The sequence below is a fragment of the Prionailurus viverrinus genome, chromosome B4 (genome assembly GCF_022837055.1).
Source record: "Prionailurus viverrinus isolate Anna chromosome B4, UM_Priviv_1.0, whole genome shotgun sequence".
Lineage (NCBI taxonomy): Eukaryota > Metazoa > Chordata > Mammalia > Carnivora > Felidae > Prionailurus > Prionailurus viverrinus.
The window spans coordinates 51,842,004-51,862,780 of record NC_062567.1 but is presented as its reverse complement, the minus strand read 5'-3'; the positions used below and the strand labels follow the sequence as shown (position 1 = coordinate 51,862,780).

General features: G+C 41.5%; 1 protein-coding gene across 1 annotated transcript in view; it reads left to right on the top strand.

The window, feature by feature from the left end:
- LOC125169845 (cationic amino acid transporter 3-like) overlaps positions 1 to 16,020 on the top strand; it is a 33,866-nt gene extending 17,846 nt beyond the window's left edge. Inside the window, exon 3 of the mRNA XM_047865635.1 lies at positions 13,856 to 16,020. Coding sequence (XP_047721591.1) covers positions 14,041 to 15,792 — 1,752 coding nt within the window. The 5' untranslated portion in view covers positions 13,856 to 14,040 and the 3' untranslated portion in view covers positions 15,793 to 16,020. The remainder of the gene's footprint in view (positions 1 to 13,855) is intronic.
- Positions 16,021 to 20,777: the final 4,757 nt, after the last annotated feature.

Below are 20,777 nucleotides of genomic sequence, written 5' to 3'. Positions count from 1 at the left end.
TTCTTGAGCTGGGGTGAGGCAGATGGGTCTTGGTGGAGAAGGCATATGGTTCTATATTTGGATAAGAAGTCAGGACTTTGAGGCATGATACAACTTTCATATGATTCAGATGATCTGGTGTCTTTCCTACAACAAAGCAAAGCAAAACAAATTAACTTTCCAAGGGAGATGGTGACAGTGTGGAGCAGCCACCTAGGGTTGTGAGATGAACCAAGCACAGTGTGTTGAGAGAGGACAGAGAGACAGAGACAGCTAAGTACTTACATGGAGGAGTGAAGGGCACATTTAAAGATATGAAGAAGATGACCAGAGAGATAGTCGGCCTTCCCTAATCCACCTGGTGTGCGGTGTATTACTGAGGGCGTATATTGGGAGGAAGTACATGGAAGAAGGAGCCATGGACTCTGATCCCTCACAACTGCAAGACTAAAAGTGGAGACAGGACATAGTGTTGAGTAGGATAACTGGATGGATATCCCGAAACAGCTTACAAGGAAAGAAAGGATTTGAGGGAAAAAAAACAAAGTTGTTTAACATTACTTCTTCAAAAAAATTTTTGCGGATCAGTGCTCATCGGAGACAAAGGTCATCCTGTATTACAGTTGTAGTTTGGAAAATAAGGTAGACAGGTAGATGGATTTCATTCTGCTTTCTACTGAGGACTTTATTCAGTGTCCTGTGTTGACAGGATTGAGTGATTTAAAAAGTTAGTGGAGAATCATATAGGAAATAGAGAAGAAATTGATTTTCACTGTTGACATCAGTGTATCATATCACTCTCTAATCCATAATTGCATACCCTTCCTGGCTTTTCACATCTGTCTTTCTGATTCCTGTTTGGAAAATCTAATTATGGTTCTTCCTGGTAGCCCATTCAAGTTTCTGAAGAACTCTAAGAGCAGAAGCTCAGGCTTTTCTGATTTGTCAGGTTGAACATCTTGTTTTGGTGTGATAGAAATGTTGAGAATTTTCAAAACTAGATTCTCACTGAAACTAAAGTTGTAAATGTTTCAAATCATGAATGATAAACATTGTATTTACCTCTGTCCTCTCTGCAGTTATCCCAGAATAACTAAGAAAAAGTGCCTTATTGACAAACATCTCAGAATGATAGTAGATTATATGGAGTCTATACAGCCTCTAGAGAAGCTCTGGCTATCTGCTTGTTTACCCAAATAATGGTGCATTGATACTTGTGTGGTGTCTGTAGATAGCAGGGATTCCATGTGTATTGTGGGAAAAAAGCAAAAACATGTTGGTCTACATCTACATATATTTTGGTCTATATTAGAGTGGATGGATTTGATCTACATACAGTTGGTCTGGAGCGTGTTAGGTTGCATCCAGATGGGTTTTCACTGACTTGGAAGTCAGCCTTTGCCAGTCTTGGATGGGATTTGAGAGGTTAGGGCTGGTGGTGGTAGGGTAGGTAGATGAGCTGGAAGGCATGGCTGTGTTTCTTCTTGGTCTAATGAGCATACAGTTTGGAGCCTGCCATGCTTTCAAGTTCTAGTATTGGTTGCACCTATTAGTATTTACCTGCAGAATTAGGGTTCCTAGCCTCATTGAGAGACCATGAGGAGTTTTTATTTTATAAAGAGAGACAAAGGCTTCTTCCAGTAACATACAAACAGAATATAGTACAAAGTGAGATCATACGTGGGAAGATGTCTGGTAAGTAATCCGTTTGCGAGGTTGTTCTCAGAAGAGTTGTGGGAGATAATGTTGGATATTTTTTTTTATCATAAACTGAAATTATTTACTTCAGTTTTCTTTCCAACCTTTGAGAGAAGTTATCTGACCTTTCTTCTCTTTCCCCTGGGGAGAAGTTACACTTTTTAAAATTTTCTAATTAAAAAAAATATTTATTTTTAAATTTACAATCAAGTTAGTTAGCGTATAGTGCAACAATGATTTCAGGAGTAGATTCCTTAATGCCCCTTACCCACTTAGCCCATCCCCCCTTCCACAACCATCTAGCAACCGTCTGCTTGTTCTCTATATTTAAAAGTCATTTATGTTTTGTCCCCCCCATTTTTATATTATTTTTGCAAGAAGTTACACTTTTATTACTACTGCAATAGATTCTCTTTCTTTTCCTTATAAGCTGAGACCAAGATGGAGAGTTGTTGTTGTTTTTATATCTTAGTATCTAGATCCATATAAATATCTGTAGCAAATATTTAACTAGAACTTTCTAGCTAGTCAAACTGGACTTACTCTTTCGAGATGTGGTGAATTATGTTTTGTCTTTTTTGGTGGGGGACATGGAAGGAAGGCCTAAAAGAGGTTCTATTTATTAGATCATGTGCAAGCTGAATAGATACTTTAACCGATGTCTTACTGCAAAACAGTTATACATAATGCCAAGATGGGGCAATTCTCTGCTCTTGCATGCAGCCTAGTCAGGTTGACTAACAGTGCACAGAAGACACTCACTGGTCTTGCTACCACAGAACATGAGGTCCTCACTACTCTTACCTTCCATCAACTAGGAAGCTATCTGGGTCTTAAAATGCCTTAGCCTTGACTCTTCATTTCTGATTGAAGAATACCTGTTCTGGTTCATAGTTGATGTATATTTAATTATTTTGGCATTTGGGGAGGTATTCATGAAATGGCCTGACTTGTAAGTTCCCAGAGAGGGGAATTCTGTATTTGCCACTACTGTCTTGCACTATGTGTAACTGAGTGATGATGATTTGGGGGTAATGTGGTGGTTGTGATGATTCAGTGTAAGAAAAACGTTGCTTTTGCTTGAGTTCTTTTGCACAAAGAATCAGTGCGGTGCCTGAATTTCTAATTTGGAATTTGCCTTTGTATTCATTTAAGCTTAGTTGAAATCTGATCTTTAATAGATTGAATGCAGTCTTTCTCACTTTCATACTTAGAAATTTTTGTGGTTTTGACTTGAGGAACAATCCAATTTCTCAAGGTAGATGCAATCCAAAGTATACAGAACCTATCTGTATATTCAGAAATGATACAGGAATAATGGTAGTAAATACAGAAAATTATCTCTGGGAGCTTGTAGTAATTTTTTTAATGTTTATTTATTTTTCAGAGAGAGAAAGACAGAGTGTGATTGGGGAGGGTCAGAGAGAGAGGGAGACACAGAATCTGAAGCAGGCTCCAGGCCCTGAGCTGTCAGCAAAGATCCTGATGCCTGGATTGAATTATGAACCATGATATCATGACATGAGCCAAAATCAGACACCTAACTGATTGAGCCACCCAACCACCCCTGGGAGCTTGCAATATAAGGGCATTTCATGGAGACTTCCCCATCTTCTTGAAACAAGTGAAATCCTGTTGTACACACCATTCAATGAATTGACTATGTTACCACTCCTCCCTTCTGGATGCTGGCCTTAAATGTTGCAGTTTGAGTCTTGTGTTATGATGCCTAATGTCAAAGCATTACATGGCTTATTTTCCAAATAAAGAAATGAAAGTAGTAAAATTATGTGTTGTCTATATGTTCAGTTGTTACACATCAAAGTGATGATACTGGTGTGAATAATGACCCTCACATATAATGTATAGTCTCTAGGCTGATGTGGGTTACTTCCTCTGTACTTTCACGTTGTTGTGGTAGAAGATACTTGGGCCTCAGTTGTGTCAGATCTCTGACGTCACCAAACCGGGCTGTACATCCTGAGTTACTTCCTTGGTTGTGGCCAATTAACTCTTTCTACCTCAGACTTCCGCTGCGGAAGGAAAGGCAAGCTGAGAGCGTCATCAGGCAGAAGCTCCACTCCTTAGCAACACCTCCCCACCTACTACTCCTACCCTCTTCCTTAAATGTATTTTCCTAGTGAAAAGTTCTAAGTCAGTGAGTTATGCCACTTGATATTAATGAGGGGAGAGAAGAGGGCAAGGTGAACATACTGGAGAGATCAGGTATCTATCTTCAGGTATGCCCAGAGAAGCTTGCAAAAGGAGGATCTGTGGAACAGGGTTTGGAAAGAGCATGTTCTAGGCAGAGAGGAACAGTCTGCATGAAGGTGATGTTATTGGCAGCAAGATGTACATGTATGGGGAAATATTTGTCCTGTTCAAGCAAAAGCCACATAAAAGTTAACAGTAGGAGTAAGTGGTAGAAGAACAGTGCAAAGAAAGACCAGGAAATACAATCTTAGTAGTTTAGACTTAATAGAGAATAGGAAACTTCAGGTCTGGTTGGAAGTGTGTGTTTTTGTGTGTATGTGTGTGTGTGATTATGCACATGCCTTTTTAAGACGTGAGGAAATTATTATTGTCCTGAAGGAGGATGAATAGAGACTGTTCAGAATGTGGTTATCTGGTGTTATGTAGGGAGCAGGAAGAATGTGATTTAGGCCTTTATCTTGCTTCAAGAAATTCACTCTCTAATGGCTGCTGAGGGATTCTGGGGGAGACTGAGCGGATCCCATTGTTTAGATTTATCAGTTTTATGGATGAAGAGGGTGGACCCAGGAGTATTGCAGGAGTCCCTGGATATGCAGTATTTGCAAACCCTAGGAATCTACTAGATACCTGTCTAGTGTGGAAAATGTGCTAAGTGTCTAAATAACTTCATGTCAGCTGAATTGAATTGGGGACCAGGTTGGTGATCCCCAAATATCTGAAACCAGGGATTTCAGTTGGAATTTCTTAGATTTGTTCCAAATTTTTATGCAGCTTCACTGATTAAAATCAGGATCCTTAGAGGCTGCTTTGTCAGTCCCTTGTTTCTGGATATATTTGGAGTTTTATTCCTTTTAAACTAAAAAAGAAAGGCAATCCTTTGCTTCTCTGTTGATCTTCCTATACTGATAGCATGTTCAGAATACCCATTATTCCTTAACTCAAGTCCATATTCCTTCATAACTTTTTTTAAAAAGTGAGGATTTCCAAAAACAAAGAGGTCTGTATTCATGCCTGATGTTCATTGATCTTTGTGTTTGTTTTCATGGATGTTTAATAAATACTAACAATGCTCCAGATGCTGTGAGCTCAGAGCTGGCCACAGTAATGGGTCACAATGGGGAACACTAATGCCCATTTTTATATTCTACTATATTCTCTGGTTGTCAATAACAACCACACCAGAATGATCACTCTGACATAGCTGAAGTCCTTTTACCAGCATCATCCTGACATTTTAGTTCTGGAAAGTGGTTAATTGCAGTTTGGAGTGACTGGTGAGCTGATGTTTTTATGGTGCTGTTTATTCTACATTAAGGATAAGGAAGAGATTGCCATTCTCTGGCAACCATTCCAAGTCTGCATCTGATTTGCAGCCAAATCTGGGGAGCAAATGTCCAGGTGAAATAGGGAGATTAAAAAGATGTTTTGTAAAACCATTCTCATTAAACTGACACCATCTACCCATCTCCCTCCTTTGTTCTAGCTGGTGCTCTCCTTTTTGACTGAGTTTTCCTAACAGTGTGTGTCTGCACCATCTGGAAGCCATGGATGATGGCTGTGGGTTGGGAAGGCCAAACCTGAAAGTAATAGGTTGTCAGGGAGATTTTAAGCATCTTCCTGCCATTGGGCTCCCATTTTAGAAAATGTCTGCACCTCCTTTTGCCTGTCTTCCTTTACACAATGAAAATCAAGGTTTCACTTTCTTCTCTAGCATTCCCTAAACTGCCCTAAGGTGGTTCTTTTTATTCTTAAGAATGAGGCAGTGACTAGAAAAGATTTGTAATAGATTGGTGAAGGAATTGGATGATGAAAGCAGTCTCAAAGAGGTTACTTATATTTGGCATCTGGAAATCTATTGTCCTATATTTCCACTAAAAGCCAAGTAAAAGGAGATAGGCTAAAGTCATGGGCAGGAATTACAATTAGCTGTAAAATCATATCTGGGAACTATTGGAATAGCTAAGGGATGCTTTGGAATCTTTCTTGGCATCTAAAAGGATAATCTGGAGATTTTTTGACCCTAGATTAGGTTTGATTTTAATCAGGCATGGTTTAGAGCTTTTATTTTTAATGGTTCTAGAACTCTAACTCCTGCCCATCAGTATGTATTTAGGAGAAAAGGAAAGAGATTGGCAAGGGTTTCCTGGGCACAAAGATAGGAACTGGCTCAAATACTCTTTTAACAGCCATGCCCCAAGTCTTCACTCTTTGTGGATGTAGAATTCCTTGGGAGAAAGAACATAGTCTTTGAAATAACAAAGAACCAAATTCAAATTCCAGCCCCTCTTGGTACTGGGTTATGGGCTTGGGACAGTTGTCTCACTACCCAGTCTGTAAAGTGGAATAATAATACTTATTTCATTGGGTTGTTATGAGGATTAAATGAAATAACATCTCTGTGTTGCTTGCAGCTCAACAAATTCTGGCTCACTTTCACCACTCTCTCCATGTATCCCTAAATCTTGCACATATACTTGGTACCTCTATTTGCTAGATACTATTTTTCTCTGCCTTCAGGCTCTACGTATGTTCCCCCAATGCCTCTAAGAGTTTAAGTCTAGGGCCCTGTTTTATTAGTGTGTGCTAGTCCCACAAAATGACAGCAAGAGTATGGAGTTTTTATAAGTGTACTTACATGAGCCAGGGTTGTGGTGTCTTTCCAGTCATTTTTGCTTGGTGACAATTTTCGTTGTAAATCAAAGACAAAGGAGTTCTATCTTCCCACCACTCCTCTGATCTAAAGTTCCCGATTTGAGGCTAGATCATTCTGGGTGGGGTTTGGTTCCAACTAAAAGTGATGACAAGCTTGTTGATAAAGGGCATTCAGGGAAGGAGAATCCATAACATTTACTATTGGGACATTCTTTTTTTCTTCCTATGTTTTTAGTTTGAAAAATATCAATCCTGCAGAAAGTTGTGGGAACAGTATAGTAAACACCCATTTATTTATTTTTCACTAGGATTGACTAGATATTAATATTTTGCCACATTTGCTTGCTCCATCCAATGTATGTGTGTATGAACATGGGTGCATGTATGTATGAAATATGGTCTGTAGTCTAGGTTAACTAATTACCTATCTTTTTATACTGAAGTGTTTTGCCATGACCCAGGTACAATCCAGGGTCATTCATTGTATTTTGTTGTTATGTCTTTTTATTCTCATTTAATGTGCAACAGTCCCTTAGCCTGTCATTCCCATCATTGACAGTTTTGAACAGCACATGCCAATTGTTTTATAGAAATTCCACCTTCTATACAAAGTTGTTTTGTAGATTGATCATTTTTATCACAATATTTAGGTTACACATTTTGGACAGGAATAGTATATAAGAATATGTTGAAGACAATGAGTGCCTTGTATGCAGGGAACATGTCTTTTTCCTCTCTGTTGTGTTTGTAGCATCAAACACCAGGACTGACATTTAGAAGGTGCTGAATGTTTATCGAATGAACAAATGAATGAATGAATGAAATAAGACTTTCACTGCCACTCTAGTCTATTATTTTTCTACTCAAGGAAGGGAGAGAAGCAGCCTTCTCTTATATCTTAGTCCCCTTCTTATGATAAATGTGTGAGAGCTTAAGGATAACCCAGGACATCTGTAAAGACCCACAGAGAAGGAAATGAAATGGGCAGTATGTGGTGAGGCAACTGTGGAGTCTCTTTACGCTGGGGGTCGGTGGTGATCATACTGTGTTGTGAGTGGTCAGTGAATTAATGGTTGTCATGGATTTCTCTGGAAAGAGAATGAGCACACAGAGCCTATGGTAACATGGCCTGTTACCTTGAAAGAAAAATTAGTTATTTACTAACTTAGTGAAAATATTTTCTGTTTATCTCCTCCTTTTCCAGCAGGAACAACCCCATTATTATCTCCTTCTCTACCCTCCACATTGCCCCCCTATTCACATACATAAGTGTATTTCTAACATTTTTGAATGGTAGTTGATTAGCCATTCTATCCAGATTATTAGCTGTTGAGAAAATCTATATGCCTTGGACTTTTCCTCTAGATGTAGAAGCTTTCATTGTTGTTTCCCAGGGGGAAGTGAGATTATGAGAAATATTCTTTGACTCTCAGAAATGTATTTTCAGACTTCCCTCTGGGGCCCTTTTTCTCTCTAGCCCTGAGCTACTCAGATGCTTCTGACAGTCCTTCCTGAGGCATCTGGAGTTTTGGAAGGGCTTAACCTATGTAATTTTGCAACGCTTGCAAGTGCCTGATGCACATGTTTACTCTCCCATTTCTGAGGGTCTCCCTGCCCCTGTCTTTGCAGTCCTTAATTTCATAAGGTTCTGGAAAACCCACCCTTTATGTCCATGTCAGCTCTTCATTACTCACAATAATGGTGGAAATAATCTAAAAGAATAATTGTAGATTACTGCACAGAAAAAGGGCATTTCTGAAAATAGTGCTTGAGGATGCTATTTTTGTGTATTGTTATAAGCTGGATCTGTGGTAGGCTCTCTCAGGATTCCTAATCATGGCTTTGCTTTCTCTGCTATAAGCTTGCTTGTTCATTTTTCTTCTGCCTGCTTATGTTGGAGTAACAAAATATGACTTTTTAATTCCCAGATGTTTTATTCTTTGATATGCTTCTCTGGGATCTTCATACTTGGTCTGTAGCCCACTGTTGATCTTCAATAAAACTGGGAAGAGCACAAGGACCACTCTGCACAACACAGTTGAAGTAAACAGAAATGATCAAACCATTACCCATCTCCGACCCTGCCATTCACATGGTCCTCCTCTGGGATTCCTGCTCAGGGTCCATGAATGGACTTCAGGAGAGTGTAGGGAATTTTTTGAGACGACCAAACTCAGAGGGCTCTGTGACTCAACAACTGTTAAGAACAACTCTTGTGTCTGTTGGGAGGGAGGTGGCTGAGGACTGTTCTGCAGAGGGAGAAATGTGGTACAAGCATCCTTAGTGCCCAGTAAGGAGTCTCCAGAGACAGTTGAAGGAGTGAAGGAGAAAGAGGAATTGGGAAAAGGGAAATGGTTTCAGAAGGAACTGGTAGGAGGAGTGCCCCATCTTCCCTTGTTCTCCACCCTCTTTCTAGCAGGTGTTCCTTCTCTGTGTTCTCCATGTCCTGACAATTACAGGATCCAGTTACCCTTCAAGTTAACTCCCACAACATTATCTCATGCAATTCCTTGTCGAATCTGAAGTGCGCAGAGTGGAGTCAACCCCTCCCTCAGCCATGGACTGTTAGCATCATTGCTTCCTGTCAGACCCCTTTGCATGCAATGCATTTTAATTTACCCTTTCATCCTGATCTCTATTCTCATTTCCCCTCCTCACTGGAGGCACCTGCTTTAGTGTATTTAACAAATGGTCTTCCAATCCATGCTCTATATATTTGGATACATTCATTAATTCTATAAATACACAGTTATAGTGTGGGGAATATAGCCAAGAGCCAAACAGTAAAAATGCCCTGCTTCCATGGAAATTACATCTTTTAGTGTGAGGCAAATAATAGACAATTAAGTACAACATATAGTACCTTGAATAGTGACAAGTGCTATGAGGAAAATGAGGGCAGGGGCATAAGGTATGGCTGGGTGGTTAGGAGCAGATGGTAGTTTTATATGTGGTGCTTAAGGAAGGCTGTGCTACACATGTGCTATTTTACCAAATTTAGTGAAGTGAACAACCATGGGGCTAACTGGGTTCAAAGTGGTATGGTCATAGGGACAGCAAGTACAAAGGCCCTGAGGTCGGGTCTTGCCTGGTATGTTAAGAGGCCAGAATGGTTAGGAGGCTAGAGAAAAATAAGTGGGAAGAGGGAGAAACCGAGGCTGAGTAGTAGGTGGGTCACTGACAAATACTGTAGGGCTTTGTAGGCCATTGTAAATCCAGACTTTGGCTTCTCCTCTGAATGAAAAGAGAAACCAGTGGAAGATTTTATCAGAGGAGTGGCATGACATTTTTAACAGGTATGTGTGTATCCTTGACAAATACACAGCACTTTGTGGCTGTTTTATAAATGTATGTAAATGTGATTGTGTTGTATACCTCATCCTGCTTCTACTTTGCTACTTAACATTGTTTCTGAAATCTATCCATGTTGTTATCTTTAATCGACTTTGTTTCTGACTGCTATGTAATATTTCATTGTGTACATATGGCACATTTTACCTGTACATTCGTCTAGTAACAGAGGCTGGCATAGCTCCAAATTCAGAAATAGTCCTGTGATGAACTCGCTCATATAAGCCTCCTTACGGACTCAGAGAGAGTTTCCTTGTGGTGCATATCTCAGGGAGAGATGGTAGGGTGGGAGGGTGTGTGCGTTCTTAATTCCACTGATTGTGCTTCAGGATGGTGATCCCAGTTACACTCCCACCATTGTTGGGTGATATTTTGTATCTTCTCATCAAATTCTTATGTGGATCCTCTAAGGGAAATGAAGTGAGGTTCCTGTGGTGGAGGAAACCTGAGGCTTAGAGAGATCAAGCAAATAACCCTGGTTTATATAGTGAAGTGGAAGGACCAAGGCTCAAATCCAAAATTTCTGACATAATGTCCATTGCTGTTAGCACTACAGTACCCAGCACTGCCCCTTCTAGGAATAAGATGAGACATCCATAGGGAAAAATATTGATGATGATGCTGATGGGGGTGATGTTTGAGGCTTGCATTGTTTTTTTTTTGTTTTGTTTTGTTTTGTTTTTTATGCCTGGACTAACCTAGTAAGGCTAGGACCTCCAAGTGTTTATCACCATGTATGAGGGTGTTTAATTAGGGTACTTAGCTTTCAAGGCAAAATATATGGAATAAAGCTGTTTTCATTGTCTCACGAGGGCGAGCTAACAAGTTTGAATTTTAGTGGATGATTTTGGGGCTGGACATTTATAAAGACTAACTGATTTTCAAAGTTTGGCAGTTTGGATCAGGTTTCAATAATAAACGTTAGGTCGGTCATATTAATTATATATTGTTTGCTAGGCACTGTGCTGATTACTCTATAGGTATCATTTCAATTATGCCTCATAATTACCCTTGAGGAACTTTTACCCTCATTTGACTGCTATTGAAACCAAAGAAGCAAGAGGGTAACTAATTTGTCCGGAGTAGCTGGTATAAGGTTGAGTTTTGATTGAACCTGAACCATGTATCAGCAGAGCCTTACTCCTATCTGCTAAACTGTGGTGCTTTCCTGTGAGGAAGCTTTTATAATCTCTTCTCTTTGATATTGAGGACAATTTCTTGCCATTTGAGGTGGTTTTGAGCAGCCATGGGAAGTATAGGGGTAGTGTATAAGAATCTCCAGAACGACTGGATATGAAGTATGAAAATATTCCCCAGTATTTTCATCATCCCTCTCTCTGTCCCCCAAAGTGAGAACCTCTGCCTTAGGATATCCCACCTAGGTTACAGGGCCTGAGCATGATGCCTTCAAAAAAAAATTGACAATTCTTTGTCACCCTGTGTGGCTTGATGTGCCACACATCAGCCATGAATGATGTGTAGGCAAGATTCATCAGTTTCCTTTTCCTTCACACTTTCATTTTCCTTGCCTTCTACAAGGAAGGTAATACCATTTATATTTTTACCTAAATCAGGATTATAAATATTGTTTGGCTACAAAGCATGTATCTCAAAGTCCATTAGCTAGGAATTCTGGATTATGTTCTCTCTCAGGATTCTATTGTCCGTTTGTGTATTTGTTCAACACGTATTTATTGAGCATCTAACTAACACTTTGATAGAAGACGCAGACAGATTAGCTGGAATTCTGATACATTAGGATAAATGGCACATGGGGAAGCTTGGGTGCTATGAGAACACACAGGAAGAGCAGCATAAGGGTCAGGGGAGGCTTCCTGAGGCAGCAACTTCTGAGCTGGGAACTGAAAGAGAAGTGGGGGTTAGCTAAATGCAGGGGACAAGAGAACATTAGAGACAGGTAAAGGGTAAGTGTAGAATTATGCAGCTGGAGCAGGGAGTGGGCAGGGGATGAGCCTGGAGGAATTAGCACAGGCCAGATGCTGAAGGATGAACTTAGCGGGGGGAGGGGGGGGCAGTGGAAACACTGAAGGGTTTGAAGCCTGGGTTGGGGAGGGCACATCAATGACATTCACAGTGTAGAAAGATTCCATGAGTTAAGTATTGACTCTATGTTGTGTGCTTCTTAGTAAATCATAACCTTGGAACTGGTTGCCACTGGTGGGTGGTTAATAAGGAGTCTAGATGGATTTGTACACAGAAGCTTTGACCCACAACATTAGGATTTCTTTTGATAATCTGTACAGAAGACTGTTCAATTCTGACATGATCTTTCTGTCTTCAGAACCCTCTGACAACATTTACTAAAATTCTCTCAAAACCAAAGCTTGAGAAGTGAGGAGAGTGGGGGCTGTATGACTTTGTTTTCTCTGTTCTCCACTACTCATTTCTGGGGAGTTGCTGTGAATTGTTCACCAAAGTCTTGTTCCAACTCAGGAGGTAGGCATTTGAATAGCAGCAGTGGAGGAGGGGGAAGGAGGAACCACATGCAGGGTTCCTTCATTAAGAAAATATCTTTGGTGACAGATACCATATGTTTTCACTCTTAAGTGGGTCCTGAGAAACTTAACAGAAACCCATGGGGGAGGGGAAGGAAAAAATAAAAGAGGTTAGAGTGGGAGAGAGCCAAAGCATAAGAGACTCTTAAAAACTGAGAACAAACTGAGGGTTGATGGGGGGTGGGAGGGAGGGGAGGGTGAGTGATGGGTATTGAGGAGGGCACCTTTTGGGATGAGCACTGGGTGTTGTATGGAAACCAATTTGACAATAAATTTCATATATTGAAAAAAACAATAAAACATTGATCTTAAAAAAAAAAGAAAGAAAGTATCTTTGGCATATTGAGACCATGGTTTGAGCGAGTGGAAAATAACTATAGTGGAAAATTAATAGGAAGTTTCAAGTTAGTGTTTTAATATAAGCTCACAGAGCAGGCCAGGGTCTCAAGGTGCCTAGCAGCTGACATCACAGATGGCTCAGGGTGTTATAGAGCATAGTGTGACCAGTGAGCAGAGTTCCTGCAGAAGTGAGGTCATCTTCTTTACTGGAACCCAGAGAAGGAGGAGACAGAAGGAATTGTTTTGGTTGTGAGCAACTGAGTTAGGTGACTTACTTTTTTCCTTCCTACCCATCACACTCTCATAATTGTGGATTACAGTAAGTTTTGCCTGGTTGCTTTGGGTGAGGTTTACTGAATGTCAGAATTCACAAAATGGCCTTTCTGGCTCTTCTCCGTTAGTAACGGACACTTGGTTGGTGTATGCACCTATTTCTCCAGTGTTTCCTCACCAGACAGCCTGGTTTCTCTAGTTCTTGCAGGTAGTTATGAAAGCCCTGCCTCTTTCTCCCTCTTCCTCTCTTCTCACATTGCCCCTTGTGGGCCTAGATGGGTAAAGGGAAGGGTTGGACTGCACATTCTTTGCCATCAGTACAGCTAAAAGGATGATGCAGAATGAGGAGAAAGGTGGCCATCTGACCTTGGGAACTGATTTCGGGTCAAAGAGTTTCAAGACACTGGGACCAATATTTGTATTTTAAACTCAGATGATACTTAAGAAATGGTTCTGTAACTGCAACAAGGTCCTCTAGTCCATGAATTAATGTGTCATAACTTATGCTCAAGCACCATAGAAACATCCCATGTGTAAATTTTGCACAAGAATTTCGTGCCCTTTTGTGTCCTATAGCTTCATTAGTACATGAAGCTACATGAATCAGATGAACCCAAAGGGGATTTTGTCATGTAGTGTGTAAAAAGGAGAATTTTGGGAGATATGTGATGCTTTTCTGGGGGGAAAGCAGTGTTGATTTTTTAAAATGATTTTCTTTGATTTCAGTTTCTGTGATGCTCGGGCTGCAACAGGTGACTTCTGAGCTGTGGTTGTGAGCTTTTTTAGTTTGTTGAACACCAACTCAGTTTGGTAAATATTTATTGTTTCTTTAGGCATTATGAAGGGCTATCAAATACCAGATGAAATACAAAGCAGCAGCTTTGAAGCCTGAGGAACGGACCTCGGCAGCCCCAACTCAACTTGGCTAAACTTAGCCTCACTGAACGAGATCCCAGAGTCTGCACCCTGGACTTGCTACAGCTCTCTGATCCTGGAATAGTCTTCAATTCCAGCTAGAATGCTGCGTCAGACATTTCGTAGAGTTGGTCAAAAACTGGTACGCAGACGTAAGCTGAAGGCACAGGTGGCTGAGAGTGACCCACGGAGAAGATTGAGCACTCTGGATTTAGTGACCCTGGGTGTGGGCCGCACACTGGGTGTAGGTGTGTATGTCCTGGCTTGTGAGGTGGTCAGAAATCAAGCAGGACCATCCTTTGTGATTTGTGTTTTGATTGCTGGCCTATCTTCAATGTTGGCTGCGCTGTGCTATGCAGAGATTACTGCCCGGGTTCCCCATTCTGGCTCTGCATATCTCTACAGCCATGTCACTATAGGTGAGCTTTGGGCTTTCATCACTGGCTGGAACCGCATCCTCTCCCTTGTTGCTAATGCAGTCATTTATTTCCAGGTATTGTTCTTAATTTTTGAGTCACTGCGTGTGACACTGCAAGAATTTATCTTAACGCATGTTTCCCACTACCTTAGAGAAGACCATATAAGCTTCATTTTTATGTTCGCTCTGTGGTTTTTCATGGATTTCGAGTATGGTTCAACTTCCTCACTTGCCAAAGTGGTCATGTTGGTGAAAATTTTGGTTCTCAGTTTTGTCATCATCGCTGGCTTCGTTAAGGGGGACCTGCACAACTGGAAGCTCACAGAAGAGGACTACGTAAAGGCTGGACTCAATGACACCTCAAGCTTGGGCCCTCTGGGTTCTGGAGGATTTGTGCCTTTTGGCTTCGAGGGGATTCTCCGTGGAGCAGCTACCTGTTTCTATGCATTTATAGGTTTTGAGGAAATTGTTACCAGAGTTGAGGAAGCCCAGAAGCCCCAACGTTCCATCCCCAGGACCATTGTTATTTCACTGTTCATCCTCTTCATGCTGTATTTTGGTGTCTCTTTAGCACTTACACTTATGGTGCCTTACTACCAGCTTCAACCTGGGAGCACCTTGCCCGAGGCATTTCTCTTTATTGGCTGGGCTCCTGCCTACTATATTCTAGTGTTTGGATTTTTCTGTAGTTTTTTGGGAAGTATCTTTAGACTTATTTCCCCCATAAACCAGCTGTTACGCAAGATGGTAGAGGATGGCCTCCTGTTCCCTGTCATTGCCTGGATCCTTACCAGGAACATCATCACCAGAATGTTTTTTTTAATCTTTATGATCATTGCAGCAATCATGACCTTCTTCTTTGGAATCACTGATGTTGTGGACCTCATGTTTATTGGGTCCATGATATCTCGCTCCATGGTTGCTATTTGTGTTCTCATCATCAGGTATCAGCCTGAGATGCAGAATGATGAAAATGAAACAGAGGTGCAGGATGAGAATGGACCTGCAGCAGGGAGGCTGACTCTACAGGGACTACTTTTTCCAGGCAGCCCCACCCCCACTCCACTCTCTGGCCGAGTTATCTATGTTTGCTCCTTACTGCTTGTTATGCTGCTCATTCTTCTGTGCCTGGTGCTGGCCCAGTGGCCAGTCCTGCTTTCTGGAGGCCCAGTGTGGATTTCAGTGGTTGTGCTGCTCCTGGTGCTCATCACTGGGGTCACTGGGGTCATCTGGAGACAGCCTCAGAGCTCCAGTTCCCTTCACTCTAAGGTCTCTGCTCTGCCTCTCCTCCCAGTACTGAGCATCTTCATGAATGTTTACCTTATGATGCAGGTGTCAGCTGCCACCTGGGTGGTATTTGGTGTCTGGATGCTGATTGGGTTTGCTATCTACTTCAGCTATGGGTTCCGGTATAGCCTGGTCTCTAACCGCACTTAAGCTAGGGCCAAAGCTGTAAACTTGGAACTCAGTAGTTCTAGTACCTATTATTACTTTTATTTTTTACTTATCTACTTTTGAATTGTGCCTGTAGCAGCACACTGGCTTTTAAAAATATTAAAAATGGGGTGCCTTGATGGCTTAGTTGGTTAAGCATCCGACTTCAGCTCAGTTCACAATCTCATGGTTTGTGAGTTTGAGCTAACAGCTCACAGCTTGGAACCTGCTCTGATTCTATGTCTCCCTCTCTCTCTGCCCCTCCCCACTCACACTCTGTCTCTCTCTCAAAAATAAACATTAAAAAATTATAAAAATATTATTAAAAAACTAGAGAAAATGTTTTTGTTTTCTTTGACAAAATATCCAGTGGCAGTGGGATGCCTGCCTGGCTCAGTCAGTAGAGCATGTGACTCTTGAGCTAAGGGTGGTGAGTTAGAGCCGCACTTTGGGTGCAGAGATTACTTAAAAAATATGCAGTAGCAGAATTACTGGATTACTTAGTAGGTCTATTTTTAATTTTGTGAGGAACCTCCATACTGCTTTCCATAGTGGCTGCCCAATTTACGTTCCTACCAATAGTGCATGAGGGTTCCTTTTTCCCATTATCTGGCCAACATTTGTTTTTCTTGTCTTTTTTATTTTATCCATTCTGTCAGGTATAAAGTGATATCTTACCATAGTGTTAATATACATTTTCCTGATGATTAGTGAGGGGGAGTATCTTTCCCTGTGTCTATTGGCTATCTGTATATCCCTTTATGAAAATATATATTAACGTCATCTGACCATATTTTTAATTGGATTATTTGTTTTTCTAGTGTTGAGTTGTATCAGTTCTTCATGTGTTTTGAGTATTAACCCCTTATTTGATCTATCATTTACAAATATCTTCTCCCATTCAGTAGGTAGCATTTTTATTTTATTGATGGTTTCCTTTTCAGTGCCAAAACATTTTAGGTACATGAATTCAAAAGGAGAGGTGCCTGGGTGGCTCAGTTGGTTGGGCGACCGACTTCGGCTCAGGTCATGATCTTGCAGTTTGTGAGTTCGAGCCCCGCGTTGGGCTCTGTGCTGACAGCTCAGAGCCTAGAGCCTGCTTCAGATTCTGTGTCTCCCCCTCTCTCTGTCCCTCCCCTGCTCACGCTCTGTGTCTTTCTGTCTCTCAAAAATAAATAAATGTTAAAAAAATTTTTAAAAAACAAAAGGATAGATGCACCCCTATGTTTATTGCAGCATTATTTATAAAACCCAGAATGTGTGCAAGAAATATGAAATATGGCCCCTGCCCTTATTGAGCATGTCTTCTAATCCAAGGGGTAAAACATAACTGTAACACAAAGTAGAAACTGTTTCATAAGTAATATACAAATAAAATGTCTTGGGAAATCGAGTGCAGGATTATCATTTGTGGCTGGCACAATGATTTCTCTGAAATCAGAGAAGACTTTGTAGAGGAATGGCATTTGAGCTGGCTCTCTCCAAGGACAGATTAGGTTTTTCCCACACGTGGGCAGCAGAGAGAGATTATAGGCAGAGAGAACAACACTTGGAAAAGCACAGGAAAATGAAGCCATGTTCAGAGCACACTGAGCATACAGTGTAGCCTGAGCCTTGGCTGTGAGGGGCGGAGGGGGGGGGGGGCAATAGGACATGCACAGGTGGATTGGAGCCAGAGCTTTCCTCTGAGTGCAAAGCACTTTGGCTTTGAACCCACTACCCATGCTGAATATCCCTGAAATTGGTTCTTCTACCAGGAGCTATCTGCATTCTTGAACTTTAAATTTCTGTACTGTTGTCTGCTTTGGTCCACCTGCTCTGAAAGTGCACAGCTGAGACCCAGGTATCCTGGATTCTGGTGGTGTTTCCACCAAGAACTAGCAATGTGACCTTGAGCAAGCCGCTCAGTTCCTTTATTGCTCTGCTTAATTATCTGTAACATGAAAGGTCAGGACTGATAATTTCTAAAGTTTCATTTACTTAAAAATTCTAGGACTTCTTCTGATTCTTCTGCCCTTTATTCTTTTCACTAGGTCTCTCTACTGTGTGGGGTCTGAACGCACAGCCCACCCACTTTTCACTACAGCCCATTGTAGGTGCTGTAGGGGGTCCAATAAATAATACCCCATTTTCCCCTCCTCTATTTAGAACCTGGTGATAATCAAGACATAGAGACAAATGATTACTCAGCTACAGCCCGATTGGTTTCCTAAGCTCACATTTTTAGACCGACTTACTCCTCATCAGAGGTAGTGCTGAGCACACCCTGCCTTCTGCCACAAGAGAGAGTCTGCTTTTATTAGATTTTCTCTTGTATGAGCAAGTTGGAATGCAAGTGTCCTGTGGACAAGTTGGTTCTGGATAAATAAAGAAAACCAACACAAAACTGGAAGGGGCTGAGCTGGGCATCCTCACTGCTGTCTCTTCAACTCGCTAATTAAATTCTCAGTGAGAGAGGGTGTGGAGAGAGGCCAGCAATAGTACTGTGCTCAGTGATGGCTCAAACTTCAGCTCCTGCCACCTCACTTGGAGGGTTTGTGAAACCTGCTCCCAGTATTTGGAATTCAGTAGGCTTGGGTGGGACTCAGAACTTGTACTTCTAACAGTTCCCAGGTGATGCTGATGCTGCTGGTCCAGGGACCACACTTTGAAAACCAAAGCTCCAGCTGAGGCACCTCCACATGTAAAGATGTAGCTAAGGAAACAATGTGCTCTTTTAACACTTACCTGCATGTTTGAACCATTTAGATTAAAATATCACCATTAATCCTTTCACAGTGGGGAAATCATAGTGAATGATTTCACAGTGGATATGTATATCACATCACCACAATGTACACTTTAAACATCTTACAGTTTTACGTGTCAATTATACTTCAATTAAGCTGAAATTAAAAAAAAATAATATACCAGTTATCTGTGTGTCTTTATTTATTTTGTTCCCTGATTACAGATCATAGGTTATGAGTGTACCTTGTTCACTCCTCCTGAGCATCCAGTTGGGACAAGGAACATAATGAATACATAATAAATTCATGTTAAATTGAATGTAGTCTTACACATTTCTTTGGTACCGAAAATTCTCCTTCCTTTCAGGCTACCACTGTGCTACTCCTTTAATACTATCTTTTGGGAGACTTCCTTGACAAACAACATTTTTTTCCATCCAGAACTAGATCTAGAACTCTATGTGGAGCTATATACCCAGCATCTAGAACTGTATGCAGGCACTTCTAGTTTTGCCTTTGTGTGGCTCTGCCTGAGTTCTGGTGACTGTCTTGTCTGTTCCATCAGAGTGGAGTCTTGTTTAGGGCAAAGAGTAGGTTCTCTCCTTCCTCTAGACCCAACAGTAAGAACAGTTGTTCCTTCAAAGAGCAACAGGGAAGATACAGCCCTGGGCAGGAGAATGCCTGACATGACCTCTTCTGGTCCTTCTCCATCTATTTCCATGGGATGTGGGGAGGGGCCAGAAATAGTGAAATTGACAGAAGACACAACCTGCTCTACCTGACTTCAGGGAATCACTGAAGAGGACATTGGATTCATGGTGGGCACAGCAGGCACGTTTCTTGAACAGTCAGTTTTATGGTTGGCCTAGAAGGGCCAGTGGTTTTTAACTGTACTTATGGGGCCAGCTCTGGGAGGGAGAGATGGGAATCTACTTTCTTACTTGTGGAATTTCTCATCTTCCCAACAGGGAGTAGGTGCCTCCAGGGAAGCCTGTTAGAGGCAGGATTACCCATATACTTACCAACTCCTTTAGATGCTTTTTTGAGAGTCTGGTGCAATAATTTTGTAAAATCATCTAAGATTCTTTGGGGAGAGAGAAGTTTCCCCCCAAATGGGGAGAAACACAGACTGAAATATGAGGAATTGGGAACTAGATGGGGATGAAGGCATCATTACTTTGGAAGGGAAGGTATGAGTAGAAACTGAGAAAGACGTACTGGTCAAGAGACACTTCCTGGAGGTGGGTGCTTGTGGAGAAGTTTGGGCAATAGAAGATGGATAAGTGAAAAGATGGAAAAGAAATGGGACAGCATTTCTAGGCTACATGGACCTTTAAGAGTCATGAAAGAATCAGACTTTTGTGAGGGATGTGTTGTTTCACATTTGAAGGGAAATGATGGAATAGGTTTGTACTGTGTATTGTGCTCTGGAGTGAGATTCATGAATTGGGAAGGGATGAAATATGATTCTCATTGTCATCTGGAGGATAGACAGAAAGAAGTATTTGGACAGACAGTCTCTTCATGGGACACAGTTGTGTCAACTGCTACAGTCATCTAGATCCTTGCTCTTTGAAGTGTGGTCCCTGGGCCAGCAGTGTGGATGTCACCTGGGAGCTTGTTAGAAATGCAGACTCTCAGGCCCCACCCAGACCTACTGAATCAGAATCTGTATGCTCTTTCCAGTTTGAGAAGTACTGGCCTTAGATGATGGATGATAGGTGTCTGGAGTCAGATGAGCACTATGGAAGGTCTGAAAACTTTGGAATTGGGAACACAAGAGGAGGGGCCTAGGCTTGGAAATTGAATTTTGGGAAGAGAGAGAAGTGTGGGCACTGGTTGCCCTCCTGTCCCCAGGCTTCCAAAACCAGTCACTGTGCTAGAATTTGTCACTCTGCCCACTTTGGGAAAATGTCTGCTGTGCCCACGCTAGAATCTGCCTGGTCTTCAGGGGCTTCCCTGGGGCAAGCCTTGCATGTGTCAGGGGTGCTGCCAGTTCTATTTCCTCAACTTCGTATGATGGCCTGAAAGGGACTGGGGAGGTCATATTAGTCGTGGTGAGCCTCAGGGTTGTACTTTCTCTTAATCAAATGAGTGATAACTTGAAGATACTAATTGAGGAGGTTATGGAGGTTGGGGGTATTGAAATTGGAGTTCTTAACTTTCTGTCCTGGAAATTAGGATATTTTCATCCTTCAAAAACTTTAAAAAATTGGAGAGATCAGATGACTGCACAAGATGACTAAATCAATGCTTTTT